Genomic DNA, 19,957 nt, shown 5'->3' with positions numbered 1-19,957 from the left:
TAACTACCTCACAGATGTGTTAAGACATATTAAGTTAAATTTCATGAACTGTTTCTTGGCCTCGTTAAACGTTAAAAATTTGGGCCTATTTTGTACCACAAGTGTGATATTCAGCATTTTTTTTTCACAGCAGGGTTCATTACGTAAACTGGAAAACAAAGCGGGAATACTTCTGTTTTGGATCTGGCCAGACAACACTTTCAGATCTGTGCATGGCCCCTATTTTAGTGAAAATTGATGGGATGTGGAAACTATTTCAGTAGGTCGAAGGATTTTTTTTTTCCAGGTCTATGAGTTGACCACACTGTAATAAATATTATAGAGATCATGGGACTAAAGTGGTAATAAAACCATTTGGGGAAGGGGAATGCGAATAAATTTGAGACTCTAGAGCCACATTTAAAATACCTCAGGCTTATTACTGTTAATTTGGGGGGGTGAACTTTTGTCTGACAGCGAGGGTGATCTAAATGAATTGTAATTAGAGGAAGATCTCAAGTTCCTGCTGTTAATAAAGTTACATTGAGTTCACTTTTAGAAGTGATAGTTTTCTTTTTGAAAATTTAGTATTAAGGTGTTAAATGTGAAGACATTTTATAGTTGTACAGAACTATCCATGCCTTTTCCTGAGAATTTTAACTAACTACTGGAAATCCTTAACCAATTATAATAGTTTTATCTCTTTATTTTCAAAATGATTTTGATTGCTTTGATTAGTCTGATTTTTTTTTTTTTTATGTAACCATAATCTAATCACAAGCTTTTTCTGAACTTAAGATAGAATCCCATTTTTAATGATTTGAAAGAAGCAACAAAAATCACTATCTTTGTTTTATTCCTTTAGGAAACAGCTATGCCAAAGTGAAAAGATAGTAATATTTCATCTTGTTAAATAATGGATGTGGTTTGCACAGGAACTGTTTTCTCTATTGGAGTTTCAGGGAATGTCAGTGTTCATTTATGCCATTTCTTCAGTTCCAAAGTGGTTCTATTCCATTCTAGAAATTTGAAATATGTAATTTGAAATCCTTAATAAAACTTGAAATTAATTTTATAAAATATACTGGTGATATTTGGATTTTTTAAAAACACATGAATATACTTTTTTGAACATTGGAAAACAGATGTCTAGGTCAGGCTGTTCTGTGCTGTCTACTGTGACCTGTAAATCTGTAACAGAGCCACCTCCCTAGTCCTGTTAGGTGGAGTTAATTTGAAAACTAGAAAGGAATTACATAGTTCTAGTAGATTTTATTAAAAATATGTACAAACACTTTTGAGACACTTCAGAGTTTTTCTTTACATTCTTTGGTTTTTTTTTTTTTTTTCCTTTTAGGGTAAAATCCCATATAGTAACCTGTTTTTTTAAAAAAAGCTTATGGGGCCTGGCATTTTATGGTCATTCATGTATGGTGAGCAGAGAAAGAATTGAGTAGTTGTTGGTTTAACCGGGAAGTCTGAAGTTACATCTGTGTAAAATCCAGTGAAGCTGTATTTGTATTACGCCATTCTAGGTGTGAAATTATCTTAATTGTTTGGAATTGGTGAGTTGGTACCTAAGAAAAATGGGATTCTACCTCTTATTTCCTTTTGAGCTCATTTAACAACAAATAAACATGAAAAGGAAACATTAGCTTTGATAGAAATATTTTCATTCTGTAGATAGGTTAACGAGTGATGTATAAGGCAAAAGATAATTGGATTAACAGTTGATACTACTGCTGCTTGTAAGACAGTATAAATTTGTGGATTTATCTGAGTTGCAGACTTTCTATTACTAAAAATGAAGATTAAAAACTTAGATTTATTGTTTGTGAAAACCTTATCATACCATGCAGAAATACTAAGCTAAAATTGAAAATTTTTTTTGCTGTGATTTCAAGACTCGGTTTAAAATTTGAGTTCATTTATGATTTAGTCTTAAAGGTTTTAGCCTTTATTTTTGATTTAGTCAAGCTAAATGTTATTTTATGGAACAAATAGTTGAGAAGAAGCATAAGTTCTTGGTGGGAACTTTAGAAAAGAGAAATACATTTGTGATTCAGTTTTTAAAAATCTGCATTGTAATATACTTGGTAATTATGAGCTCAATTGTTTTGAAAACCTAGTGTTCATAATTAGGTAATTTGCTACTTAAAAGCATTAAGTTATACCTGAAAACTAAATGTAAGTGATAATGGTGAAATAGTACTGAAATTAACTTAATAGATGTGTACTGGTGGTTTTTGTACACTGGATAAAAAAAACCAGATATTAAAATACAACCTGGATTAAAAAACAAGTTCTTGGACTGTTTAAGGTTCACTTGACCATTATGTGACTCTGGAGAAATGAAAACATTCTTAGCTTATGAAATTATTTTCTTTAAGGATGAGTATTCATCCATAGGAAATTTTAATTTATGTACTTAACTTATTTTCAGAATAGCAGTATACTCTGTATCTTGTGTTTCTTCCACTTGACATTCTATTATACTTTCAGATTTATCAGTTTAAAAAAATAAGTTTAATGACATTCTTTGGTATAAGAAATAAGGGCATAACAATTTAGAGATAAATTGCTGGCAGGAAATAAATCATCAGTCCTATTTAATTTTCATATTGGAAGTAGCATTCATGGCTTTTATTGATCTTTTAGTTACCTGTTTTGACATTTATTATTTCAAAACTCTACTAACTTGCTTAAAATAAAAACAGTGCTTTTAAATTTCTGATAATGTTTTAAAGCTAGAACTGAGGAGGAATTAGCAATAAGTTCTTCGAAACTCAAGTGCCAGAAGTTAACAGATTTAATGACATTTTCATGATAAAGCCTAGGTAGTTGGTGCTTTGAAAAAGTTAATGAAGTTTTAAATAATTTCTTCTCAAAATACTTAAAAATTATATGAGGGCTTTTAGCAGAGATTTCAAGAATGAGTAGAAATTTTATAAAGTGCAGTTCAAGTGGAGGAACCAAACAAAAATGTGATGATTGTTGGACTCAGCGATTGGAAGACAAGATCTTTTGAAGTACACTCCAAGAATAATTAGAGATTAATAAAGGCCCTAGGGTTATATATAAGAAATTGAAAAGTAGGTAAAATGATGGAAGGGGTGAAGAAGTTGTGAAAAAGATGGGATTAGGGAGTTGTTAAGAGAAATTCCTTTTGCTTAATTAAGAAGAAGAAGAAAATTTTAATGTATGCACGTTTTATCTGCAGTGAATCTCCTTAGTCAAGTTCCAGATTGATATTTTAGGCTCTTTTTGGTTTGATGTCCTTAGCTATTTTTCCTGTTAGCTTTAAAGTTACAGTAGTTGAAAAAATTCTTGTATATTCTTAACTCTGATCAACATATGACATTTTGCTAACATTTGTTCAGTATTCTCATATGCATACACATAAGCTATAATTTCCTGACCTGTTTGACAGACTGCTGTAGACATGATAGGCCATTTACCACCTCAGTGCTGTGTTCTGGTATGAAGACTTCTTTTAATCAGCAGTTAATCAAAACTGGCAAGTCTTAAAATACTATCACAGTTAATTTTGATGTTTTTATTGTCCCAGATTTGATGAGTGTTATCCTGTGTGCTTTTGATGTATCAGATTTTGAGTTTGTGCACACTTCATGACTAAGAAAGGTTCTTTTTAGGTGCATAATTGGTTTTTTCTTTCCCAGTCCTGGAATGTGTTATTTCTTTAAGGATCTCTTCCCTATCATGGAGAATGTTATTTAGAATGCAAGTCCAGACGCTGGATGTCCTTGTTCCTGTGGTGTTTCTAGCCCCTTCCAGGTGAAAAACTTAGAAATTATACACTGAATCTTTAAAATTCAATCCAACACTTAAGACCTTTCGTAGTCTTACAGAGTCTATATTTGTAATTACCTTCAAATAAGTTGATCCAACTAGATATTATAGACGAAGTTATTCTATAGGAATATCATGATGGGAAAGATGTAATTTTAGACTTAAAACCTTAAGTCCCTAAACAAATGCCTCAAGTACTGTTGGAACCTGATAGATCCATCCTTGTGAGAATTTAGTGAATGCTTTCTAGACATGAGAATGCTTAGAATTTTGTTGAAATCACTTGGTAGTTTGACTTTGGAGAGAATTTCAGAACTAGTTGGGTTTTTTTGTTGTTGTTTATTACTGGTTTAAAGGCCAAAGTCTTGCTAGGTAAGGTAGCCTTGATATGCATAAGAACACTGAGACTTGCTGGTACTATCAAAGCTTCTGTTCCTATTTTGAAAAGTTTTTTCATGTTTGCTATGGGAAAATAGGAAAGTGAAGAAAAGCCTTTGTAGCCTTTTAAGTCAGCTCTTACAGGTTTGGAAAACCTCATCTCATTCCTTTTTAAAAATACTTGTTTTTATATGTTGAAATATTTTCTTTGACCTTGGGTAGTATCCAGAAACAGTCTAGGTAAAACTAAATACAATCTGGCTAGATTTCTCATGTTCCACTTTTATTACTAGCTCATCTTCACTCTAATATTTATCAGTATTCCTGGACATTGAAGATTTTTTTAGATGGATGTCTGTTTTGACATCAGATGGGGTTTTATACTTGGATTAGGCCAGTCTTAGAAATTTTGCAACTATAGACTGAATCTGTTTCCACTTTTAACTGGCTTGTTGAGTCGAACCTAGAATCTTTAGCTTGAATTGGAGATAACTATTCAGCCCTTTCAACCTGCATTTGCATGGTTTGAACAGTTTGTCCACATTTTCTTTACTTCCTACCACTGGGCTTTTGACCCTGTTTTATTACTTTGACATATTTTCATTGATTCAATACCTGCTTTTTTGGTTCTTCAGTTCTGAACTGGCTTTTCCAGTTCGTGATATATTTCAGGGATGCTTGCTTACTAATGAAGTTCCCAATTTGCAGCACTGAGCTTGAACATGGAAGGTTTATTTTATCTGAACTCTTGTCAGTGTACTAGCCATATACCTATATTGGGACCATGTAGCAAATTAAGTGATTTGTTAGTAGTTCAGTCTCCTCAGTTAACCAAGATATTCTAAAGTCTTTTGTGGTTATCATTCCTACATATTGCATATTTTGCAAAAAACCAATAAAACCAACTAAACTGGATTGTGATATTCTGTAAACAGTTGAGAATATGGAGGACTTATCAATAATAGTAACTTACTGTATAACAAAATTACCCCCAAAACTGCATTGTTTAAGACAATTTTTATTTGACTGAGTCGTAGGTATTGTTACTGCTCTGTTGAACTTCATTTGGGGTAGCTTTTGAAGAAGAGAAATTGGGATCATCTGCATGTTCTTCATGCATAGGTCTGGTCATTAGTGCTAGCTGGCACCTAAAGTGGGCATGTGGTCAGAACTTGACCGGTGCATGGTCTCAGCTTGGTGGCTAGTTCCAAGACCTAGCAGGGCAGACATTTCACCCTTTGTCACCTTCCTGGGGAGATCTTTTTAATTCCCTATTTTTTTGGGATGAGTCAGAAGCCCACCCATATTTAATGGAAAGAGACCACTACTTGTTGGAGGGAGGGATAAGATACTGAAAAAGTGAGGAGCTGGAATCTTGCAGTGGCCACATACTTGATGGTTTTTGGGAAATAGCAATGTTAAATAGTGTTGATAGAGCAAAAGCTATAATTGTTTTCCAAATGACACGAAACACCAAGGAAGGTTAAATTACATACTGTATGTCTGCTGAAGAGAAAACATTTTTCCATTTTTTTATCATAATTGAACTCTTTTTTTGGTTGAATTTTATCTGAGCAGTTGAGATTCCTTGATGTATATCTAATGAGTTCCATTGCCAACCTTGATTGTAAGGACCCTTGATGGTGAGTTAAAAGATGACTAAAGCTTTTAAAATAGAAATATTTTAAAGATTAGAGTTAACTTGCACATAAGTTACTCTCCCTTTGTATGTTTATACAAGCTAATACAGTGTGGCCTTTAGAGTTTTCTTCTAGACTAGAAACTAATGTGGGAGCTACGGGTTTGAGGAGAAAGGCTTCTGTGCCCTTTGCAAGTTGCTTTATCATCATTCAGAATGTCTGCTGGGGCTTCTAAATGTCATTTTCCAGGTGCTTCTACAAGGCAGCAGGGGCAAAGGGCTATTGGCATTCCAGTTTTCCTTATCAAGGAAGCCTGTGGATATTTGTGCTTACGTGCCACAGGAGAGGGCTGGTAATTGCAGTGAACATGGGGCTGCTAGAGCAGAATCTCATAGGAAAATGGTTACAATGACAGACATCTGCCACAAAGGTTGAACAAGATTTAGAAAAGCTATTTGATCAAGGATTTCTGGGAACCCCATAAACATCTACATTTCAGAAGTTAAGTGACAGGCATAAGAAAGGAAAATCAGAAATAAAGCCCCAAGATGGAGTTAGGACTTGGAGATAAAGTTTTCATCCAAGATTTCTTTCTTGCATAACTAAGAGCCATGTCTACACAAATGAGGTTGTCACAAGTTTTGTAGTTTGTCACTCAGTAGTCATTTACTTAAAATTAGGGATTGTGACTTTGTTTTTTGAACTTTATTTCTTTTGCCTTAATGGGATATTTTTCCTCCTGGCATGTTCAGTGGCTGTTAAAACTTGCTTCAGAAAGATTTCCTTAGTTGTATTTTTGGTTAAAAAAAAAAAAAAAAAGAAAATATATATATATATGCCTTTCTGAACCTGGTACCACAGATTTATTTTTTATCTCTTCTCTTGGACTTTTGTTATCCCTGTCATCTGTTGTGCACCTCCACCTTCTGATTCTTGGTCAGCAAGTTGCTCTTAAAAAGTAACTTTTTATCATACCACCCAAGTAAGCTGTCATGCTGTCTCTTTTCCTTCATCCTTAGGCTTTTGAAAAGTATTGTCTGTAAGCACTGCTTCATGTCTTTTGCCTTAAAAAAAAAAAAAAAAAAAAAAAAAATTGCCCATTTACTGTGTTTTTATTTCCAGAGATCAATAATGACCACATTAAAGTTTCTTAAGCTACATGCTGTGTTCTAATGGAAAGAAGATGATAAATGAGGGAGTCAACCCTGGAATTAAGTCCATTAAATGAAAGGATTTGCATAAGTGGCCATCAATCAGACATTTATTTAAATTGCAAACAACAGGAGCATTCCTGGTTTCCTAGCAGACCTAGGAAAGGAAATTAGGTATTGGTAATCTCTTAGATGAAGGGCAGTGTGTTGGATGTTATTTGACCAGGGCAATGTTCAAACTAAAGTTTACTAATACTTCCGTGTCATTGTGGAATGTCTGATGCTTCTCTGCTTGCCATCCCTGAAAGACCTATATGCCACAATGTTGAACTTAAGTGTTTGGAGTTTTGTGGGATCATAATATTTGTTCTTTTTGGCTCTCATTGAGTTACTGCCCCTCTAACATAACCATGTTTTGAATTTAATACAAAGAGAGCCAAACCCTTGCTCCATTTACTCCCATATTTTAATGTGTTACTTCAAAATAAATACTGCCTTAAGTGTCTTATGCATCACCAGACTCCTCAGCTGTTAACTGTCATGAATAAAATGTCTTAAGCCTGTTTGCCCTGTTTTGAGTAATACATTTTCAATCATAAAACATTTGAACACCTCTCCTCATTTTAAGTGCTGTCATTGTACAGTGGTGAAAACACTCAGCTCAGGTGTTGGCCAGTGAATTATATACATGTTAAAATCTGATTACTGATTAGAACTTGAAGTGAAATATGATTGATTAGGAAGGGAATGGCTGGAAGAATCCCAAGAAGTTGGATTTGAAGGATTTGGGAAAGTAAGGCAGTAAACACAAGTAGATATATGACTGGAACTCACTTAAAATTGAGTGGAAGGAGTAAAAACTAAAGGCAAGTGGGACTCATTCTGTGAGGGCTTTCCATGCAAGTGTAATGAATTGGGATGTTCCACGGTGGGAAGTGGTTGTAACTTACACAGTATCTAAGGGGGAAAAGGGGGGGTAATGTATGTGGACTCAAGTGGTTGATCCATTTGGGCTACATGAACCTGAAATAGGCTATTGGTAGGACAGAAATAGAGACAACTGATTGACAAATAGGTTGTGATAGCATTTTAAAAATGAGTATCACCTTTCCTCAGACTTGGGCTAAGCTGTATTGCACGAGTTGATCGCTAGGAGGCATCAGTTCATCAACTAATGAGCCAAAAAGGCAGGCAGCCAAATACATCTAAGAAGTGTGGATCTGTGTTGAAGATGTTAACTTTCCAACTCAAGGCATTTTGGGAATTAGAATCTATGTTTGGAATAGTATTTTGGAAGATGAAATAAATGACTAGGTCGTTATAAATACGTTGTATTCTGAATATGAGACAGGTTATGCTTACACCAGAGAGGATGACCTGACATTTTCACAGAATATTGACTTTAACTTTTTTTTCCCTTGAGGTGGGATACCAGGGATTGAACCCAGGGGCACTTAACCACTGAGCTATATCCCTCGCCCTTTCAAATTTATTAACTTATTTTTTGAGACAGGGTCCTGCTAATAAGTTGCAGAGGCTGGCTTTGAACTTGGAATCATTCTGCTTCAGCCTTTGGAGCTTCTGGCATTACAGGCTTTGCCACCATGCCTGGCTGCTTTTAACTATTTCAACCTATTTTTCTATCCAAACTTTGTGAGTTCTGCTCTTAAACATCTAACCATATTGGTTAGTGGACTTTAAGCAAGTATTTGGGTAATTGTCAAGTACTAATTCAGTTTCTCTTCCTTTCAATTACTCTTACTGGACAACAGTAGATACTTAAAATTTTCAGAAAAAGTTTTGTTAGGGTATACTTTAGATAGCATCTTAATGTGTGGTAGCCATTTAAAAAATATACCAAGTATATATTGGTATGGCAAGTTTGGAAATTTTTTCCCATATATTTAAAGTAGGATGCCTTATAAGACTATGAAAAGCATTTGAATAAGTGATTTTGTTGGTCTTCTGACTTAAAGATTTCTCATGATGAGCGCCTATATGCCAAAAATTGTTCTAGGTGATTGGGACACATCAGAAACTGATCCTTGCCTTCAGAGCTTATATTCTAAAAAAGGAAACTCATAACAATGGGCATCATTCAGTAATGTTAGAAGGTATAACACTCTAGGAAAAATTAAGGGGAATCAAATGGTTGTAATTTTAGAGTGATGAGGATAGGCCACATTGAGGTGACATTTGAGCAAAGCCTTTGTGCTTGGGATGACTCCTGTGTTTTAAGTACATTATATGACAAAGGTAACTCGAGAAAAATTAGGCCACTACTGTAATCTAAGGCGGGATGACAAGTAGGAACCAGATCCAGATGTAGTTTGAAAGTACAGCCAATGGAATTTGCTGTGTAAATGTAGACTGGGTGTAAGGAGATTGCTAGAAGGTGGACATGCTTCTAATACATTTGCAGCCCTGGGGTAGTGGTACAGTGCAGAATATCATGTGTTTAAATATTTAAACATTTTGTTAAATAAAAATATGTTCAGTTCTCCTATCTTGACCAACATACCTTTATAGAACCTGGAAAGCCGGGTTTGAATTTTTGCCAGAGTATTACATAAGCAGAACTGATTCTCAACCCACGTCCCTTTTTTTTTTTTCTTTTTTTAACCTTCCCACCCTAAGCTTGAGTGGTTTCAAAGAACCTGCCATTTGGGTGGACACTAACCTGTGTAGTCAGACTGTCCATCCTTTAACATATCTGTGTACACAGTGGTAACAATGCATTCTCTAGAACAGTCTGGAGACCAGTTAGAGTATTTGGAGTTCCAAGTGCTTGGAGTGTAGAGTGTGTTTCAGATGGACATGTCATTTTGACTACTATGAAGTGCACAATTCTTCAAAAGCCCAGGGCTCCTCTTGGCCTGGGGTAGTAAGAGCAGAGCTGGCCCAAGGTTTTTGACTTGAGCAACTGTACAGACTGATCACCATCAACTGAGAAGGGGGCTATACCTAGAACAAATCAGTGTAGGATCACTTTGGAAAATCATGTTTGAACTCTACAGCACCCAAGTAATACTATAGAGAAATATAAGAAAAGCAATTCCAACTTGCAGTAGTGCTGCCCTGAAATGTGTCCAAACTGAAGGCTAATTTTCACTATAGCCATTCTAACCAGTTAAAGCTATTTTAAAATCATAAACTTAAAGCAATCTTGGTTCTCTAGATCTTTTTCAACCAGTTCCCTCTAGGAATATTTTTTAGGCGGAGAGGTGGTGGAGATGGAATCCAGGGGTGAAAATTCTTTTGAATTTTGAGACAGTCTTGCTGAGTTGCTGAAGCTGGACTTGAACTTGGAATCCTTCTGCCTCAGCCTCTGTGCTCAGCCAGGAATCTGTTTTTAGTTTTGTATAAATTTGTTGATTCCTCTTCCATGTAGAATGTTTTCAGTTTTTTTTTTTTTTTTTTTTCCCAAAAGCTTTACAAATTAGCTTCCTGGGACCAAAAAGCCCCTCAGACTTTAGTGAATGATTTAATCTCCTCACTTGTGTTTCCTTGCCTGGCATGTTAGTTTTTTTTGGTTAAACTTTAGAGCGGTCTGTTTTATTCTTTGACAATGAGCAATTGGATATAGCCTATCCGATTTGGGATATAAATTTGGGAGTCTGGCATGTGATGAGTGGTTGAGATAAAGGGAATGAGTATAAAGAAGAGAACCAAGAATGGGATCTGAGGTATTATAATATTCAAAGGTTGGGAGAAGATGAAGAACTTACAGAGGAAGACAGTGACCAGGCAGGAGGAAGAAAAAATTTAAGAATGATGCCATTGAAATCAAGTGGAGAACATCCAAGGGGAAAAAATGAGCAACTGTCCTATGCTGCTGATGGGCAGCTTGATGTAAGCCAGCTACAACATGGTATTTGAATTAGCTATTACAAATTTGTAACTGAAGCAGTGATTTTGTTAGTTAAGTTTAGTCACATTTAAGTGACTTGTGGGCCTTTGTTACATATACAGCCAGTTCGTATTAAAGCTAATTCCTGTAATGCATGTTCTGCAAATTATCATTGTCTTAAAAATTGGCGAAAATGGCCATTTTAGAAGTGAGTTGGAGCTGGCCACAGTGGTACAGTGCAGACCTGTAATCCCAGCTACTGGGGAGGCTGAAGGAAGAAGATCAGAAGTTCAAGGCCAACCTCAAATTTAGCAAGACCCTGCTCAAAAGGGGTGAGGGTGCAGCAGCAGTGCTGGGAATGTAGTTCTGTGGTAAATCACTCCTAGGCTCAATCCCCAATACTAAACAAAAGGAAAAAATTGATGGTGACAAAATAAGCAAAGTTGTCATCAATCTCTAAGACTCTTATACAAAGATTTCCAATAATGCATTGTGGTTAGAGCACATTATAGATTTCTTTGACATAATGAAATTGGTAATTGTGAAATAGCCAATGGAAAATTCTGAATTGTAAAGTCTATAAGTGGGCTTTTGAAAGTCCTGCTGACTATTCAGACATTTTCAAATATTAGTCAAATATTAATACAGGAGGATAGAATGCATTTGTTATATTTTGGTAAGCTGCAGGTTAACAGCAACACGAGTTTCTCCTAAGAAAACGGCTTGGGTTTCAGATTACATCTCATTTTTTTTAACCAGTCGTTTGTTTTTCCATATAAAATGTCTCTGTCAATGACCCCTTCTCTCAGAGACTGTAGATTTAAAGGAAGTGTCTTTTCCAAATAAGCTAAAGAATGTCATTCTGTTAAAAGGATAAACAGCTGGTCATGTAGAAATTCTCCGGAATGCTCAGTTGTTCCACAAAGATGGAATGAAACAAACTGATATGTTAGTTGTCATTGATACATAGAATTGTACATCTTTTTAACATTACAAATCTTTACAAAATTCCAATAATTGCCCTTTTCCTTAAAAGACTACTAAATCCATCAATTATGTGAAAGCCCTGAGATCTGGCCAAATGCAATTTAATGGAATTCAGAACTGTGCCCCAATGACAGTGGTTTTAAAGATTAAGATTCAGGACTTTCCCTCTTTCAAAAGATTCTTTGTTCTGATTGCCTCTGAATTTGCTCGAATTTAACACATAAAGGATCATGATTTGCTCAGCTCGGCAAGCTTCTCTCTCTTCTTGAATTCTTTGTTATAGCCATGTGATGAGAAGAACTAACCCCCGCCTCTTCTACTTGGCCACAGCAGCAGCCATTTCTCTCACCCTGGCTAAGTATGACTGGTCCCCCCGCCCCTTTTTCTCTTTGCGAAATTATTGTCCTCAAGTTCTGTGCATACTTGGGGCTCCCTGTTTACTTGATGAGTTTCTCCAACAGGAGGCAAGATCTCGGTTGATGCACTTCTCAAGAAGCAGTGGAAGCTGAGGGAGCTGGGTAGGGTCCAGTAGGACTTTACCTTCCCTGTTCACACATTCCAGATAGATCTGACCCATTAGGCGTTTGAACAAAGGGACCCGCGAGGGAGGGCCGGTTGGTGTTTGGAAGACCAAGCTGTGTCTCAAAGTGTGGGATCTTAGACCGGGGACATTTTCTTCGGTTTGTAGGTGGTTGAGTAACTATTCTGAGAACTTGCAGGCTGAATGATCCGGTTAAGAAGGAACCGAGAGAGCTTGTGTTCTGGGTCGGGGAGACGCTACTGCCTGTGGTCTGGGGTCCAGAGAAGGTGAGATGCTGCCTTCTCCAGTGCATCCACCTTTTTCTACCCTTTCTAAAATGAACAGGCGGTAGCCGTTTTATCACATCTACTCCAGGAGCTATTTAATGAACTGAACAGAAGTACGATGTCTTCTCGGCCTTTGTACAGGTCTGGGGCAGACGCTCCTGCTGCTTGATAGGGTCGGATCAGTCTTGGTTTCTCTGCTCGTCCTGACCAAGAAACCGGTTCTGCGGGATCTGAGTCCGGCTCTAAAGCCTAGGGCTGGTTCCCCAGGACAGAGGTCTTTGTATTCCAGGCACTGCTTGGTAGCAGTTATCCGCCTTCGCAGCCACATCCTCACTTTCTGAGGCAGTTAGCAGAGGGATCCTTGGGCAGGGAAGGGCGGGACAGAGGGGATGGCCTTTCAGCACAATTTGGGCGTTGGCATCAGTCGCTAGGCAGCTGGGGCGCCCTGGGCGGAGTAGAGGAGTTTCCGGGGCTCGGGCTCCTGCTGCCTTACAGGCGAGGAAGCGCTGAAGCAAGTGGGTGGCGAGAGGCGGAGCAAGGGACGCAGGGGGCGTGTTCGCGGCCGGCTTTGGGAAGGCCCCAAGTTAATGAGGCGTGCGCCGGCAGCCGAGCGCCTCTCGGAGCTGGGCTTTCCCCCGCGGTGCGGGCGCCAGGAGCCGCCTTTTCCGCTGGGTGTCACTCGGGGGTGGGGAGGATGGGCCCATTCAAAAAGCGCCGCGAGGGGGCCCCGTCCCAGTGCCCTTCAGTGAGCGCTCGCAAGAGGACGGCAGAAGCCAGGCAGCTCGCAGCTCCAGGACCTTGTGGCGTATCAGGACGCGGCTGCCCTTTTGCCAGGACCCAGAACCCGCCGCCGCCGCCGCTCTGCCTCCTGCGTGTTAGGCCTCCTCTGCGCGCTCCGGGCAGGCTGGCCCGTGGGAGCCGTTGGGGCGAGGACGGCGCGCGGCTGCTGCTGCTGCCCCCAGCACGGGCGGCTGGAAGCGGAGAGGCCGAGCCGAGCGGCGGCCCCCCTTATGCTGGGAGGATGTTGGAGAGCAGCGGCTGCAAGGCACTGAAGGAGGGCGTGCTGGAGAAGCGCAGCGACGGGTTGCTGCAGCTCTGGAAGAAAAAGTGCTGCATCCTCACTGAGGAGGGGCTGCTCCTCATCCCGCCCAAGCAGCTGCAACACCAACAGCAGCAGCAGCAACAGCCCGGGCAGGGGACGGCCGAGCCGTCGCAACCCAGTGGCCCCGCTGTCGCCGGCCTTGAGCCCCCGGTCAAGCTCAAGGAATTGCACTTTTCCAACATGAAGACCGTAGACTGCGTGGAGCGCAAGGGCAAGTATATGTATTTCACTGTGGTGATGGCGGAGGGCAAGGAGATTGACTTTCGGTGCCCGCAAGACCAGGGTTGGAACGCCGAGATCACTCTGCAGATGGTGCAGTACAAGAATCGTCAGGCCATCCTGGCTGTCAAGTCCACGCGGCAGAAGCAGCAGCACCTGGTCCAGCAGCAAGCCCCGCAGCCTCAGATTCAGCCCCAGCCCCAACCCCAACCCCAACCTCAGCCCCAGCCCCAACCCCAACCCCAACTCCAGTCCCAGCCCCAACCAAAGCCTCAGCAGCTCCATCCGTACTCGCACCCTCATCAACATCCACACGCGCACCCTCATCCGCACCAACTACAACACCCGCACCAACAAACGCACCCTCAACAGCTCTCGCAGCCGCACGGCCACCGACTTCTCCGCAGCACCTCCAACTCTGCCTGAAGGGGGCAGTACTCGGGCCAGACAAGGTAAGGTCTTCGCAACAGAGCAGTGGGAACTCGGGGGGGCATTGAGAGGAACTTGTTTACCCGTTTGGCTGTTGGGTGGGAAAATGAGAAATCATTCCAAGTATTTGGGGAGATGAAAAGAAGATAAGCAAGCTGGAGCCAAGAGAGGCCGGGCAGAGAGGGGAGAATAGGGCTATTCAGGGCAGGCAGGGAGCATGCAAAGCGCCTCCCCACCCACCCTGACTCTCCTTGTTGGATTGTGTGCACTCCAGCGTCAACTTAACTGTGTGTCGGGCACTCGGGGAGCGACCTGGTTATCTTTCTGAGTATGCTTTGTCCTCCAGACTTACCCGAAGAGGCCTGGGTCTTGAAGGACTCTGAGCAACCTACTTCATTCGGTGTCATTTCTTTCCAGGGTTTGAGGACTTGAGGAAGTGGGACGAGCACATTTCTGTTGTCTTCACTTGGATCAAAAACAAAACAAGTCTCCCCGCCCCGCACCAGACCAAGTAGTGTGGACATCACCTGATAACTTGCGATTCCTCTTAGTTTTCTGCATATTCTTCATCACGATGCAGGGATCGATCTTGAGTCAAGAAGACTTTATTTATGAACCTTTGAAAGGATCTTCTAATTTAGTGGACCTTCTAGAAGCTATGATGTACTGTAATTTTATTTTAATGTATTTTGGTTTATGGTTATTTATTAGTTTTTTTTTTTTTTAAATACTTGCTCTAAGACATTTCTGAATGTAGGCCATTTTCCCCCAAACCTATTCCCTAGTAAGTTCTAATCTTGCAAAAGATAAAAGGAAAAGGGTGGTGGAGAGGAAAACATTAAGAATACGTTCAATATTCCCAGGGCATTTTCAGGAGGCCTGCCACTTTCATTGTTATGCCAAGTGGTTGAAATTAAACTTTGATATTACTTTTTTTTTTTGAAGTTTCTTCCTTAGACATATAGTTTATATAGTTTTCTTTTTTTAAAACTAAAAGCTCAGAATTGTGTATTTATGAAAATCTAATGCTCAAAATAATGCTTTTGGAAATCAGTAGTAATGACATCTGATTTCAAAATATTTAGAACATAACCCAATTGATGGTACGATGGTCATGTCTTAAATATGTAGTAGGGCTGGGTCTGCTGTAGGAGCTTATATAATCTGTGTGTGAAGGTTTAATAAGAGCTCTTTTGAGGGTTGGAGGGTATAGCTCAGTGGTAGAGTGCCAGGCTCTGAGTGCAATCTCCAGCACTGAAAAAGCAGAACAAAAAAAATAGTCTTTTAATTGTGCTTTATGAATATGAATGCATTAGATGCCTCAGTTAGAAAATGTAGTGTGGTGGGGGAAAGAATCATTCAACTTGTTTGAAAGTAGTTGTGCCCCTGTTCAGACTGGAGTACGCTTCACCAAGAGCTTTTCACACTGAATTAAACCTCATTTTCTGATCCTTTCAGGTTGTTCTAGAAGCACACTGAAGAATCTCATAGTTTAAAATATAGTTTGTAAATATATCAAAGGACTAAAAGTCATATTTTTTTATTTTCATACAAAAAATAATGTTGATTAGAAAAACCAACCATTTTTATTGTTCCGTGAGAAATTAGAGGGTTATATGTTTTCTTAGGTTAGCTAAACTCAGAATTGAAAAAGGAAGGACTGGATAAACAATGGATTTCAGTAAGAAAACAACCCCAGTCTTGTTTTAGCCACCATTTGTTCAGGAGCCTAAGTGGGGGAGGGAGAGAGGATGTGCTTTTAAAGGTAGAACAAACCTCCTTCTGTGTTAAATCAAAAGGATGGTCAGAATCCACCAGGGCAGATGCTACTTAGAAAGAGCCATAGATGATACCAAATCCTCTTGGGGCTAAAAATCACTTCCTATCTGCATGGCTTGTTTTCCAGTGTCTTGTTCACAGTGTCTTGGTCAGTATTTTTCCAGCATCTAAATTGGAATGGTCATTTTAGACCACTGCTAAGTTATACAGTCAAGAAATGAAAATAGAATTGTATGCTGGAGATGTCTTCTTTTTAGAAAGGAGTTTTAATGAAATTTAAATGATGAAACTTGGAGATAATAATTCTTATCCAGAAAGTTACAGGAGGAAATTAAAACTTATGCAAATGGCACAAAACAAAACAAAACTTAAGAGAACTCCAACTTCTAGGGGCTGTTTGGGTTGAAGGTATGAAAATGTGCCGTCAAGGTTTAAAGACATAATAGGTATCTGGGACAGCTCAGAGAGACAAGTCAAAAGATGTCTTAAATTCAGTTTGACTTGACTTTTAGGAAATGCCTCATAATACTGTAATTTTAACACATATAGATCATAGTAGCCCCAATTAATCCACAGCTTTTTTCAAATGGAGGATTTTTCTTCTCAATTCTTGTTATAAAAAAAATTCCATACCAAATATTTTGAAAATTAAGATTGATGTAGTTTTTTAAAAAGGTATTTGCATGGTGTTAGCTTATGTATTGCACTAGATAATCCCATTGTTGAAAAAAATATGCCCGTTTCCTCTTGGCTGCTCCAATTTTCCCCCTGCAATAATAGCCATGGCTCTTATTGAGACTACCAGAATCATGGTTTCTTGTTCTTCCATAGCCCTTGTTCCTTGGTCTGCCTTGACATTTATGTTGACTTGACCTTCACTATGGCAGTCTAGTTGGAACCCTCCCCCCTGCCTTTGAATTTAACTGTAGAATTTCAGAAACTAGGAAAAGTAGGATGGTATTTATTGTTTTAACACTCTGAAACTATTATGGTTTAATAATTTTTCCAGAGGGGGGAAAAAATGCATGTTCAACAAACCTAAACAAAACGCAAATGTCCATCATATGATATCTTAGTGACTCTGGTCTACCTGGAAGAAAATTATTCAAACCACCTATGGTGCCGTAAAGCCTGACAAGCCAGTTTCATGGGGAAGATTTAAAAAATACTTTCAACGAACCCAAGAAAAAAAAACGAAAGGGCAGGTCCAATAGAACCTCCCCCCCCAACAAAACAAACATCAAATGTAAAAACTTTAAAAAGGAGTGTCCCTTGTCCTTGAACTCTTATTGGCACCCAACATTTTATGCAGCTCCGTGACTATTTGTAGGGACAAATGACTGAAAAAAGGAAAAAATGTGTAAGCCCTCAGCACCCAGGAGGTGGTCTCTCCTGCCTAGCTGAGTGCCTCCTTCACTTGCTCTCATGTTCCCTGGGAACAGCTAATTCTGGGACAGGCGTAGGCATCATGAAGCGCCTTCATTCTTTCTTAGCAGAAATCCACTTAGGTCTGTCTGTGCCCTACAGGGAGTGTTGAGGTCAGTGAATAAACATCTATAAAAGAGCCCTTTCAAAATGAACATTTTCCTCATTGAGCAAGCTGAGATTCTCTAATCATGTACGAGTCAAGCCAACTTGTATCATTTCACTTCCAATGATGGCAAGAAAAAGAAAAAAGAAAAAGAAAAAATGAAAAACAAAACTCTACACATCCCTTAAAGGAGTTTTCCTCACACATAAACACTCTTAAGTCTAGCTTAAGTTGAAAAATCTGTTTTCTTTTTTGCTCTCATATACTAAAGGCTCAGTATTTCTCTTAAAATGCCCTAACACTAAACAACTTTGCTGCCAGTTCAAATACATCATTTGTTTTCTGCCCCCTTCCCCAGAGAGTGATATGATTTCATTTAGCTGCAGGTGTTAACCATACAATAGTAGCGGGCTTAGAAGTGTCTAAGACTTGAGTGAATGCACAGCGATTCCACAGAACATTGAAATTTGTGGGATGAGGATAGTCCTGTGAGCAGTTGCTTTGTGTGTGTGTGTGTGTGTGTGTGTGAGTGTGTGTGTGGTGTGTGAAACTAATTTGTTTTTGCTTTATCAATAAATACCCTCAGCAGAATAAATTTAAAATTTCAAAATTATGCATCATGATATTGCATCCATTAGTAATTCCTTCTAGAGAAATACACTTATTAACCTAAAGCAAACCAAGATGTTTTAATTGTGGAAATGTGTTGGATGGGTTTTAGGAACTGTTTTCTAAATTTTTGACACAGTTTTGGAGGGTGATGGTTTGGATCTGCAATGTTCAATAGCCAACCCAGTTAGATAAGAGTGGATGACAAAGTGATCTGCGACTTTGTTGTTAGGATGTTTGCCAAATGGAGTAGGATCTAACAGTTTTCTTAGGGCATTCTTGGGGCTGGGGCTGTTGCTCAGTAGTAAAGCACTTGTCTAACAAGGCAGTGGGTTCCATCCCAAGCTCCGCAAAGACCAAAAAACAAAAAAGGAGGGTGGTACATTCTTGCACCATGAAGGAAACAGAAGGACTCCTGGTCATAGAAGCATTTGCATAAAATTCCCCAGTGCTCTGAAGCTGGCCTGCTGGTGATTGACTGAACAGCAGAGAAGCATGTTTTTCAAGAAAGATAAAATTCTTTGTTACATCCCACTGTCAGCTGTCAGCTTTCGACTCCCAAGTTTCAGAACATGTGAACAACAGCTTCTGGAAAGCAAGCACCACCGTGTACCAAATGCTTTACAAACTATCACACTGCAAACTTAATAGTGTGTTTGGAATTTGTGTAAATATGTCTCAAGTGATTTGGAGAGATGTGATTTATTTTTCATATTTTGGAAATGCATTCCATTTCAAATAAAGTATCTATTCAGTTGACTGGCCTGTGGACCGTTTAAAGGCCTGGTTCCCTGGGTACTAAACTTGTTCCTATGAGACAAAGGTTCTAGAGTGCTCAGCTGCCATAAAGGTCATAGTTGTTCTGGGAAGAAAAAGACCTTTTGAAGTTAGAAATTATTTTTTAAATTTATTGGGAATTTTTGAATATAGAAGTTCACCCATCTTTTGGTGAAATTAATTTTTGATTGCTAATGAATTGGAGTTGAATTTCCCATACTTCCCAGAGGATGAGACAAGGTTCCTAGTGAATCAACTTGAAGGCAATTTTCTCTTGAACTTTATGTCTTGGGGATGTTAAATCTTTGACAATAAGAGAATCATCCTTCAAACTAGCATCTATAAACCTTCCTGTTTTATGTTGAAAGTAGAAGAGGGACTTCATTCTCTAACAAAAAAAGAAAAACAGCATCACTTTATTCTCACAATCTCCATTGGCATTTAAATGCCTTTATATCTCAAAAGACTAGGAATTTTGAAAGCAATTGTTTTATCCTTTAACATAATCTTAGATTGACAGCTTTATTATTCTACTTTCTTTTTTTTTTTTTTTTTTTTTAAGAACTAAAATCAGAAGTTAAAATACTGCTGTTGAAGGGAATTCGGGGACCTCTTCTTCAGGACTTGTGACATTACTTGACTTTCAGTCTCTTTGAGACTTCTTCATTTGCTCATGTGTAAGTGTGAAATAAAAGCATGTAGGATAGGAGGTGGGCAAGCAGGGTTGGTAAGAGTCAGAATTTGAGATCATAGTCCCAATTCTACCACTTATCGCTGGGTAGATCTTGATTTTCTTAAACTCTTGGGAATTCAACTTCCTTCTCTGCAAAATGGAGTTAATTAATTTTCTTACCTCAAAGTTATTGAGGAGATTTGCTAACTTAGTACACATTAAAGTGCTTAGAACAA

At 38.8% G+C, this 19,957-nt stretch overlaps 1 protein-coding gene across 1 annotated transcript; it reads left to right on the top strand.

The window, feature by feature from the left end:
* The first annotated feature begins 11,829 nt into the window (after window positions 1-11,829).
* On the top strand, window positions 11,830-19,030 carry PHLDA1 (pleckstrin homology like domain family A member 1). Its single transcript, XM_079142092.1, is given in 6 exon segments — window positions 11,830-13,300; window positions 13,302-13,444; window positions 13,446-13,479; window positions 13,481-13,507; window positions 13,510-14,375; window positions 14,770-19,030. Coding segments are annotated over 5 exon segments (1,155 nt in total). The 5' UTR covers window positions 11,830-13,189; the 3' UTR covers window positions 14,350-14,375; window positions 14,770-19,030.
* The last annotated feature ends 927 nt before the right edge of the window (window positions 19,031-19,957 follow it).

Source organism: Sciurus vulgaris, assembly GCF_902686455.1.
Source record: "Sciurus vulgaris genome assembly, chromosome: 5".
NCBI lineage: Eukaryota > Metazoa > Chordata > Mammalia > Rodentia > Sciuridae > Sciurus > Sciurus vulgaris.
Note: the sequence above shows the minus strand (reverse complement) of the source record. Positions and strands in the feature narration are given on the sequence as shown.